Genomic DNA, 12,220 nt, shown 5'->3' with positions numbered 1-12,220 from the left:
TAGAATGTATTATTTAAGTGAATTGGTGAACCTTTATAATATATAATATGCATATTTTGATACATGTAACTCCTCATTAAAAATTAAGTGAGATCGCGCCACTGCACTCCAGCCTGGGCAACAGAGTGAGATTCCATCTCAAAAAAAAAAAAAAAAAAATTAACTGTGAATACTTGAGCAAAAAGGATCAACATGTAGCAAACTTAGACATAAGGCCAGTTTGATACCTTTCCTCCTAGGAGGTTATGTTATGCAAATCTCACTCCAGGCTTTCCCCCAGATATTTATTAGAAGAAAGCATAGCAATCAGGGAAATGCGTCAATTAAAAACAACTACAAGATGGCAAATCCTTTCCTGAGTTTTACTTCGAATGGGCTCAATAGTAAATTCTGGCAAAAGGGAAAACAATTTTAACCTGCAGCAGGTGTCATGCATTTAAAAAGAGATGCATTAAAATGTAGAGAAATGTTATTTTGATAAGTAGTTTAAAACCAAAAGCCATGACCATCCTATTTTGTGCTTAGAGAGACAGTCTGAGATATTTATTTTTGAAGAAGTTTTTCTAGCTAAATTTCCTAGATCATAGGTCTCCAGGAAAATGGAAATAATAGAAGCATTAGGAGAGGGCGATTGTAAGGATTAAATGAGAAGGTACATGTCACATGTATAGTCCAGTTCCTGTCTAAAGGGCTCAATAAATATTAAGTTCCATGATTATTAGTAGTTATAATATTCTATGAATAACATTAAAATAAATAATGAATGCTGAGCACTCGGTAAAATTAGAGAAAGACAAAGTTCATGGCTGAGAACTCGTCTTTCTGAGAACATCCAAATGACAATAAATTATCATTGCCTCCAATCTCGTACCTAAAATCACACCCAAGAAACTTCAGTAGATCAACACCCAAAGACATTTAACAGCTGCTCAGTCTGTTGGACCAGCCAAGATTTTTTTAAAATACCGCAAGGGAGGGGTGGGAATGCCGGTTACGTCTCTAACAGCAGGCTCCACTGTCTCTCTAGAACACATCTCCAAGGTTTCCTGGTATTTTTTTTTCCCACACCCATTTATCAACCTCTTCCCCTCCCCTACTTTTTATTTTGTTTTAATATGAAGGAAATGGGCTTTACATAGCTTTTGTTGTAGCTTTGTAACTACAAACAGTCAAATAACTTACAACCAGATGTGAGTGCAAGTGAGCCACTCTTTCACTCCGGCACTTCTGCTGCATCTTCTTTCACACCACAGTTCCTGCCACCCCACGCTTGGAAGGAGGCTACTCCCAGATGAACCCAGTTGAGGCAGTAATGCTTGCAATGGGGCAGTCTGTATGGGTGTAGCTGCTGTACGCTATGGATTTAGGAGCTAGCAAACATTTATTACCAAACCCTAGGATAGTAGACAAATAAAGCATGGCTTATGATAACATTGGCTTTAAAGAAAAGGAAACAACGGTCACCCACAGAAATTATGGTGGAGGGAATAGGTTGCGTGTATCTTGAATTAAGTGTGCAATCTCAATAAAGTTATCAAATTCAGGAAATTCAAAATGGATGTAATACTTAAATCTACAGTCTATATTTCAATTTTGTCAATGAGCTCAATAATATCCTTTTTTTTGCTTGTTTTCTCTCTAGATCTAGCCCCCAGGATCCTGCATTACATTTAGTTGTCAGTGTCTTACACTTCTTTTTAAATTTTTTAAATTATTTATTTTATAGAGATGGGATCTCCCCATGTTGCCCAGGCTAGTCTCAAACTCCTGGGCTCATATGATCCTCCTGCCTCAGCCTCCCAAAGTGCTAGGATTACAGGTGTGAGCCACTGCACCTGGCCTCTTAATCTTCTTTAATGTGGAACAATTCCTCAGTCTTTTAAAATGACCATTCTGACAGTGGCCTTTTCGAATGATCCAGGTTGGTTATTTCCATAGCATCTTCCTCCATCTGAATTTGTCTGATGTCCTTGTGATGAGATTTAGGTTGTATATCCCCAACAACACTTCCTCCTTTTTTCTGCTTTAGTGTTTTTCTTAACAGGCTGATTATTCAGTTATTCTCCAATGGATTGCAAACCTGATTGCACATTAGAACCACTCTGGCAGATTTTCACACTATAGCTGCTGAGGTCCTACCTCAGTAAATCCTGGTACAGGTCTGAGGTGGAATCTTAGAATGTGTATCTTTCAAAAGCTTCCCAGGTGATTCTGATGTATGTATAACCAACGGGAAGCACCACAAGCTTCCGCTCTCGATCAGCATGTCCTGGCTTCTCTTTTGATCTCATTTTGCTTTCCCATTGCCATTCTCTGTCCCCACTGCATCAACTCTCATCTAATGTAGAACTCGTCTGCCCAGGGAGACCAATGTGCCAGAGAAATACCGTCAGGTTAACGGGCCCATTTCAATGTATGTGTTCTGTTCATGGTTGTATTTTCTGTGCATATGATTACACAGTCATCCCCCAGTATGGGGGTGGAGTGACTCCAGGACCCTTAAGTATAACCAAATCTCCACATACTGAAGTTAAGTAGTTGGCCTTGCAAAACCTGCATATACAAAATTCGGTCCTCTGTATACCTGAGTATACCTCTGTATACCAAATTCCACCAATAATGTATTTTCCATTTGCATTTGGTTGAAAGAAAGCCCCGTACAAGAGGACCTGCACAGTTCAAAACCATGTTGTTCAAGGGTTAACTGTATATGTTCACAAAATAGCAATGTGGTCTTTTTGTGCACAAAATGGAAACCAATGCAAATCACCCATCACTAAAAGAAAATGAAAGATAATAAAAATCCTTGAGATTTTCAGGCTGGTGGGGTCCGGTGAATCGTAGACCATCTTTATGCTATTGGCACATGGTAATTCACTTTAACTGGCAAATTAAGAAAACTGTAGTCCATGTTAGAATTAGGCTTGAATGATGCTAATCATAATTTAAGGTCTTTAGAAACATATTCTCCCCAAAATATGTTACTCCCCAAGTGGCCTTTTTTGTAGCATCAGCAGTCTCAGAGTCTGTTTCTCTTGTATCCATTCACACTAGTCAATCCAGGAGTCATGATGAGTGATCAGAGGATGGTTTGCTTCCCCACCCCCTCCTACTTCTTTGCCCTCCTGCCTCCAGGCATTTGCCTCGGTGAAGGGGAATTTTTTCCCATCTTTCCTTCTGGCCACAGAACAGTGGTAGCAGTGGGGTGTCTCCCCTGCATACTTTAAGTGACCCAATATAGGAGGTTACCCCAGACTTGCAGGGGGTGGAGGGAAGTGGGGTGTTTTCTGCATTTGCCTCCTCATTTATTTGGAGACTCACACTGGGCTGTGATCTCTTTGAAGGCCAAATAGAAGGAAACACAAAACTGTGAAAGCCCAGACCAGTACCACAATGGCTATTCATGAACTGAGGAAATGCAATCCTTCTCCCAGGCCGGAGCGAGGGTGGGCGGGCAGGGAAAGATTTAGAGATATTTAGCAGTATCAGAACCAGCCAGTAACATTTCTAATGTATGTTCAGCATTTTATCCCTGTCAAAGTATTTTCACATAATATGTGGACTCATCTGCTTTTTACCACCCTGTGAAGAAGGCAAGGTAGGAATGATGAAACAGAAACAAGGAGAAGCTAGTATTAATAGCTAAAACTATTGAATATTTATCATATGTAGCCAGTGTTCTTCTTTGTTTTTTGTTTGTTTTTGTTTGTTTTGAAACAGGGTCTCATTGTCATCCAGGCTGGAGTGCAGTGGCATGATCACAGTTCACTGCAGCCCTGGCCTCCTGGGCTCAAGTGATCCTTCCGTCTTATCCTTCCCAGTAGCTGGGATCACAGGCATGCACCACCATGTCTGGGTAGTTGTTTTTTTGTTTTTTTTTTTTTCTTGTAGAGACAGGGTTTTGCCCTGTTGCCCAGGCTGGTCTCGAACTCCTGGCTTCGAGTGATCTGCTTGCCTCAGCCTCCCAAAGTGCTGGAATTACAGGCGTAAACCACCGTGTCAGGCCTAGCCAGTGTTCGAAAACACTTTACTTAATCAGAATTTAATCCTGTTTTGTGAGGGAGAGCGAGTACCCATAACTATCCTTATGTTAAAGAAGAAATGAGTGGGACTTGAGTAACTAGTAGATGTCATCACTGGGATTTAAGCCAGGTTTCTCTGACACAGAGCCCCAGCTTCTGATTCATTAGTTCTAGAGAAGGGCCCAAGTGGTTGCATTTCTAAGAAGTTCTGGGACTAGGGTCCATACTTAGAGAACAATTGATCAAGGTATTTCCTGACTCATACCATAGACAAGTTTCCTGTTCTGCTGATTTTGGTCTTGTGAAGACATGCAATCCACATAATACTATTTATAAAGGTGACAATAACAACAATGGCAGCTAACATTAATTAAACACTATTTTACTATCGTTCAGGCACTACTCTAGGCCTATGATATGTGTTAATTCATTTACTGCTCAGGGTTGGGAGGTAGAAGACAGAGAGCACCACAGAGTTTTGAGGTCAAGTACTGGCCCAAGTATACAAACTTCCAAAGTCAGACCCCTCACACTAGCAGGTAAGGATGTGAGAAAAGAGAGAGAAAAGGAGAAGGGCAGGGAACACTCTGATCCTCGAAAGTCAACATAGGACAATCTTGCAGTAGCATTAGTGAGGAGTGATTGCTGGATTTCAAATCGTGTCCTCCTCGGCATTTACCTTTATTATCAGGCACGCTATATAAGAGAATAGGTGACTAGATATTCAGGGGAGTGTGTGCGTGTATGTGTGAGTGTGTACTCTTCTTGGTCTGTTATTCCCTAGTCATTTAATCTTGGGCAAGTTCCTCTTTAAGTTTCAGCCGGCTATCTACAAAACAGAGATAGTAGTGGTGGTGGTGGTGATCACGATGATGATGATGATGATAATGATGATACTATGGTAGATTGTTTATTGGTCACAGATTCCTCCCACTCAATGTGCACACTCCTTTGCAATGTGACTTTGCAGCTCTTCCCATCAAGAAATGGAATTTATTTCTACAGTCCCTGAATCTAGCCTGATTTGAGAGTTGCTTTGATCAAAAGAATATGGCAGAAGTGATGTTGCATGGTTCCAGAGCCTGGGCCTCAAAAGGCTTGTAGCTTCCACCTTTGCCTTCCAGTGAGGCTGCCCTAAACCATCATGAAAAGGAGCTGGTGTAGCCTACTGGGGGATAAGAGGTATAGCCTACTAGGGGATAAGCTGGTGTAGCCTACTGGGGGAGGAGAACTTAGACTCCCCAGCCTATACCCAGCACTGACTGCTACTCATGCAAGTGGACCCTAACCCTAACCCATCAGTTAGGTCTGATAAGGAAAACAATGGACACATAGATATTTTATTTTTACACAATTCCAAGCAATTAAGTCAAATGATTTTACTCCTTTCTTACACTTTTCTAGGCATCCTCTGTTGAGACAGAGTACCTTTTGAAATTACTTTCAAGGGACAGGCAGTTTATATCCCAAGTGACTCATTTTAACTTCTCACAGCATCTAACCACAGCTGTTTATAACGGACTGTTATAAAGTTAAAGCTCTTGCTAAATCAAATAACAACCTAGCAGGAATGCCCAGTCTAAGGCTTTAGAGTCATGACAGCTGCAATTGTAGAAACTGTCTTTTGAAAGAGCATAGCTTTTACACATTAGCTTTCCAGGACACAGTTAAAACTTTGCTTAAGCTTCGAGAAAAAAACTGGAACATGACATAGTTGGACGCATAGTCATTCTGATGCCCTACCTGGGAGCTCATATAAACACTGCAGTGAATCTCACTCTAGAAAAAGGCTACATGATCCAAAGCTGCAAGCCCAGGTCTGGTGCTAGATCATGTGAGCTCTGTAACACAGGGCTGGGTTGGCCCAGTGGGTATTGTGTCTGTAGAGCTCTGGAACTGGTTGTCTCAGACTCTTGACTGCAGCAGAGCCTGGCTACTCCTTGGACTTCTCTCTGTGTTTCACAATAGTTAAAGCTAGGCAAAAATGGGACAATGTTCTTTTTGCTAAAAGACAACCCGTTAGTGTTCAGGCAGATAAATGTTTATAATAGTTTTTATTCAATATTTTTCTTATTTGACACACTTAATTTTTTTTCTGTACTGTTATGTATATTTAAGCTATGATATAAATAAAATGTTTTGTAAACTGCTGTTAGAATGGAAGTTTTTGCTAGGCACATTCAGGCACAATGAGGAGGTGCTCCCCCAACAAACACACTATTTTTGAGATGGAATCTCGCTCTGTAGCCCAGGCTGGAGTGCAGTGGTGTAATCTCAGCTCACTGCAAGCTCTGCCTCCCGGGTTCATGCCATTCTCCTGCCTCAGCCTCCCAAGTAGCTGGGACTACAGGAGCCCACCACTATGCTTGGTTAATTTTTTTATATTTTTAGTAGAGACGGGGGTTTCTCCGTGTTAGCCAGGATAGTCTCGATCTCCTGACCTCGTGATCCGCCAGCCTCAGCCTCCCAAAGTGCTGGGATTACAGGCGTGAGCCACCGCACCCGGCTGAAAGTATGTTTTCAAAAGTAAGTGGTGGTGCTATTCAGCTGTGAAAAAGAATGAAATAATGTCTTTTGCATCAACATGGATGGAACTGGAGGCCATTATCTTAAGTGAACTAAGTCAGACATGAAAAGATAAACACTAAATGTTCTTACTTGTAAGTGAGAGCTAAATAATATGTACATATGGACAGAGAATGTGGATTGGCAGACAATGAAAACTCAGGATGAGGGGGTTGGAAAAGGGTGGATAATGAGAAATTATTTAGTGGGTACAATGTATGTTTTTTGGGTGATGGATACCCCCAAAACCCTGATGCTGCCACTATGCAATCTATACATGTAAGAAAATTACAATTGTAATTGTGAGTTTAACTAAATGTAAAGAAAATTTTTTAAAACGTTTAGTTAAAAAAAAGTAAGTGGTGAATCTCTCACTCATGTCAGTGGTTGAAAGGGTTTGAAAGTTGGAGATTTAGGGAGAGCACAGTGCCAGTTGATGATGGTATCCTTAAGTCATAGCTCTCTTGCTTCCATTTCCTGTCTTCCTTTCCCATTTTCCAAGGCCAGACAGATCCGAAACCATAATTATCAGGCTAGGAGAGGTGGGTGAAAAGGTTGGTGGAGAGTGAGAGAATTTGGACGTTTCCCTTTCCCTACTTTAAGCCCAAACTGGGTGGGGTGATGGGAGAGGTGAAGCTAACATTTAAGTCAAATTTAGAGTTCATGTTATTTCCTGGAATTGGTATTTTTGTTAATGAACTGAGAGTAAGTCTTGAGTTTTAAAGTGATATAAAGAGTGTCCAGAAAAGTAATGGGGTTTTTCTAACTTCTATTCAGAAACAAAGGAAGAACTAGGTCACAGGAAAGATTTGTAGTAAAGGAAAAGTAGAGATAAAAATAAAGTCCCATGAGTTATTCAACGTACTGACTATATTTATTTTGTGATCAATAATGAAACATGCGCTCACCAGCCGGGAACCATGTGCAATGTGAAATTCTGCACAATGCAAAAGATACCAGAATGCTAAATGGATGTGAAGTCATATGACTTCTATAAATGATTTGGGTTGTTTATTAGGAAAAAGCTGAAGTCTGCCAGTGGAACCTCAGTTTTTTGATGTGCTATAATTACACATATTGCCTAAATGGTGGACTAAAACGCTGCAAGGAAAGCAAAACCAAAGAGATGAACACCTGAAGCAGAATCACTATTTGAACAGACTCCTGTGATGGTGCCACTCTGCTTCTCAGTCATTTGACTAATGTCACCTTGTGGAGGTGGTTCAAAGATGTTGATGTGGAAGCGGTATGTGACTTCCGTTCATCTTTTACTGTGTTCCTGAGCCAATTATAGTGATTCTTGAATCTGCCATTGCTTTGGACTCTCTCCCTTCCTTTAGAGCATAAATAATTATGACACATATGCAGGGTTGCCTGCAGGGCACTGATTTTCATTTCTATTTTCTGGTTTCAGGACATGTGTAATGCCATGAACGCTGCCTTTGGTTCAGAAAATATGGCCAAGCTACAGTGATGCCATGGCAGCCTAATTATCTGCATCTCATAAAGATATAGAAATTTTGAGTCAATTTCAAAGATTTTCATTATGCAAAATGCTTTCCTGTACATTTAGCAGCCAGGACACAGAGTGAGAGTGCCTAATCCCCTCCTGCAGCAGTGGCATTTTTAGCAAAGCAAGTCTTTTCAAGCAATGAGCCTCCTGAGACATGCACAGACCACACTCCACACCCCCCTTCCTTTTACCTCTTCAGTGGTGCTGGAGAAGGGCTGAGTAGTTGACAAAACCCATGATGTGTCTGTAATTCCAGTCATGTGCAGATCGGGATGCTGCCTCTCGCTGCTGTTTTGGCTGTAGTTTTCTGCAGTATTTCTGATGAAGGCCTCTGTGGTATTTCTAATAAGGCGTTCCAGGCTATCTGGAACTGCATTAAAGATAGTGGGGATCTGGGGAGGAGCCGTGTTTCTAGTGATCCTCACCGAAACTTCTGCTCCCAGGCCAGCTGAGGTAAGGAAAAGATAGTTGCAAAGATTATTCTCATGTTTCATGAATTCTTCACATAAAAATCAATTTTACTTAGCAAAAGAGGGCCTTTTCAATAATGGGCATGTGGATAAGCTTCAATTAAATGAAAAAAGCAAATATACTTTGAGTGCGTGACAATGTTCATTTGTCCTGTCCAATTCACCCATCGTTTATCCATCTATCAATTTTATAAGCTGGAAGGAAAGTTGTAGAAACTACGCTACCAGAGAAAAACCCAGCTCTGGGTAGAAGAGAGAATTAAACCTATTCTATGAGAATTTAGGGGGTCATTGATTTGGCTTCAGGGGAATCCATGAGTCTCCAAAAACTGTGCAAAATTCTATGTATATGTGGATGTATGCTTTTCTTCTGTGGGGCACTGTAATAGCTTTTATCAGCTTCTCAAAGCGTGTGTTAAACAAAATATCGGGTTGAGAATCACTGTTAATGACTTGCCTAACTTCACCACAAAGACTGACAATTCCTTGAAAAGTAATGACACTTCGTTAGCCACAGTGCAAACTATTTCTAATGCAACTGTGTAGTCACAAATGATGAGACTGTGGTATTTTCTAAGCTATCTTCTGGAAGAACACAGAATTGACTTACAATTTATGAGCTGGTGGGATTAATTTATAGCTTTGTTTTGCAAGGCTGAATTGCCCATATTAAAAAGAAATTGGTTCATGAATCAGGTTCACTTAGCCATAATTTTAAAATGTGCTCTCCATCTCTTGGGGATCTTGCTAATGTGCAAATTCTGATGCACTAGAGATGGTCAGAGCCAGCATTAAGGTCTCAGGTGATGCTGATGTTGCTAGTTTTGGGGGCTGCACTGTGTAGCAAGACCCTAGAGCACACTTGAAGCACTGAGAAGTTCTGTAAATTATGGTCTGATGTGGTGTGTTCAGATGTTTCCATCAACTCCATAGTGCACTAGAGTTTTATGGGATACAAAACCTCACAAAACCTGATATAATCAGATAAAAATACCTTTGAAGAGTTTCTGGCTAAAAGACTGGGAGAATGAGGATTTTATTTTTCACTACTCATTTACTGGTTATTTATTCAAGCAACTGTTTATTAAACAACTACTATGTGCCAGGTGAGGGCTCTTAAAGAAGCTATTTATCATCCTGTTTCCCTGTTCTGGTCTGCCTTACCTAGCCCTCTTTTGAGTCTCATTCCTTTCCATTCCAATCTCAACTGATTAGTGTATTTCATCTAATAATATATGTAAAGAAGAGGGAGATGAGGGCACAAAAAGAGGATTAAGATGGAAAAGGTATTTTTATAATTTATCAAGATATAAATATCAGCAGTTCTTCTAAAAGTTAATAAAATGATCTTGGCTATAAAGCATCCTTTCCTTGAGATGCAAAGGGTTGTGCAACGTACTGTGTATATAAGGGTGATGGATTTAGCAAATAAAAATACATCGTGTCCAGTTAAATTATAATTTTAGATAAATAGCCAACCAATTTTTAGTATAATTCAGTATGGTTAGTGTATCCCAAATATACAATAATACAAAGATAACATACTGTGTATTAGTAATATATGAAAGATTGTTATTTATCTGATATTCAAATGTAACCGAGTGTGTGTATATTATCTGGCAGTCCTACTTGTACATCTACTAGATCTCAACTTTGATAGATTTTTGGACATTCCCCTTAGTTTCTGTTTGTTTTTGTCTTTCTAAATCTTGTGCCACTATTACTGCTTTGGTGCACAGGTTAGCCACTCTGGACATAGATCAGATTTATTCAACCTTGGGGTGTTTTCTACATGACAAACTCAATTATACTATTAGTGAGATTCCTTTACAACACACTCCAAGAAACAGTCTTAATTCTGCAGTCTTGCTTGAGTTAGGTGCTTGAATGTTCCCTTAAGTAGACGTTTGTCTATTGTAGGGATGTAAAAATTTCTGTATCTGGAGATTAGCATTTTGATTGTTTTCAGCTTTGGTTGATCCTGATCCTCTGAGTTGACTGCTACATATGACGATTTTAGGTCTTAGACCCTCAAAAAAAATTTAACCATGGGGTTAGGACAAAAACAAGTTTCTAAATACCTAGCATGTAATTACATGTCTTAGTATGTCAACCCACGCTTACTCTTCTTCACTAAGGAGCTGTTGGTAAGTTTTTATCCTAAGAGCTTTTTAAAAAATTAGTCAGCTTACATAATTCAGTGGATGAAACTGGAGTTTCCCAAAAATAGATAAATTTTCAAAACACTCTTGAAATTTCTCTGCAAATAACATAGGTTATTACCATTGCACGTAGCTTTGGACTATCTTGTGGAAAAAGTTTCAGTCTTCTGTCATTATCTTTAATTAACCTTCTAAATATATTTTTAAAACATCCCATACCAAACAAGTTCATTTTCCATTTTAGACCACCACCTTTTTCCCAAAGAAAGAAACGACAGAATATTCAGGTCCAGAACCCTTTCATTTTGTGTCTGTGTTTTTAACTTGTGCTATTTAAGAAGCAAGAAAGAAGATTTAGTCTTAACATTCAACTTACAAGTTTTGTCAAATTTAAAGCAGTGGTTTGCAAACTTAGGTAGGCATCAGAATCACGTTTGGAGCTTGTTAGAATATTGAAGCTTTGGTCCTCCCCCCGGAAAGTGCGATTTAGCAGACTTAGTGTGGGACCTGAAACCTGCTTTTCTAACAAGTTTCTCAGGTGATTCCTAATATACATGTACATATGGTTTTAGTTATATACGTAATATGAACCAAAAATAAATTTGAATCATTTCTTATGTGGTTACTGAAGGATTCTAAAATGGATGGAAAGAAAGAAAATCCATTATAGAAATATATAAGATGATCAAATTAAGTTTATTTTATTTCCTGAACTCTTTGTTGAAATAGGTGCTATGAAATTTCATTTGAAAATAGTAGATCTTTGGATAGTTTGGTATCCATGAATTCTCTGTGTGTTCTTTAAAAATGTATATTCGTTTCACAGTTCATGAAATAGCAAGATGTTTTGACAAATGCAAGGAAAACTTCTTATACAATGGAACAATATGTGAAAGCTATTTTTGAAAGCTTTATTGTACCATTGTTACTACATTGTTTCCCTACTATAACAATTTCCACTATACAATTTCTCCCAGAACACAATTCAAGGTAAGGTCGACCATTCTTGGTCAATCTAAAAAGTTTTGGCATTCAAGTTGCATATAGCTCTTTTTATAGGGTACTATCAGCTTACAAAGTGATTTGTAATGGCTGCATAATATCAAGACTATCTTTCAAATTTATTTTTAAAAGAGCAATGTGTATTTTATCTTATAAATTAATATATGACTCAGAAATAATACTAGAAATACAATTTCTATAATGATAATAAAGATAATATATTGTGTAAGTTTCCCTTCTTTAAATGATACAAATAACTTTTAAGCATGTCAAAAACAAAATAACTTGAATGAAACTCATTTTTGGAATAGAAGAACTTAACTATACTGGTACTTTCTGTTCTGTAGGAAGATGCCAAATATAATATGCTTTTTTAAAAGTGAGTAAATCATCTGGAAAAGAGATAACAAATGAAACAGGAGATATTTTAGAAAAGGATGGTATCTATCCTATTTATCTATCTATCTATCTATCTATCTATCTATC

The 12,220-nt window shown here is 38.8% G+C and overlaps 1 protein-coding gene across 2 annotated transcripts in view; it reads right to left on the bottom strand.

The window, feature by feature from the left end:
- The window catches only part of LOC105473481 (protein tyrosine phosphatase receptor type B), a 121,668-nt gene that overhangs the window by 98,279 nt on the left and 11,169 nt on the right, over positions 1-12,220 (bottom strand). For both annotated transcript variants that reach the window (XM_071071443.1, XM_071071444.1), the window contains exon 3: positions 8,292-8,548. In XM_071071443.1, the coding sequence (XP_070927544.1) occupies positions 8,292-8,548 (257 nt within the window). The remainder of the gene's footprint in view (positions 1-8,291; positions 8,549-12,220) is intronic.

The sequence above is a fragment of the Macaca nemestrina genome, chromosome 10 (assembly GCF_043159975.1).
Source record: "Macaca nemestrina isolate mMacNem1 chromosome 10, mMacNem.hap1, whole genome shotgun sequence".
NCBI lineage: Eukaryota > Metazoa > Chordata > Mammalia > Primates > Cercopithecidae > Macaca > Macaca nemestrina.
Note: the sequence above shows the minus strand (reverse complement) of the source record. Positions and strands in the feature narration are given on the sequence as shown.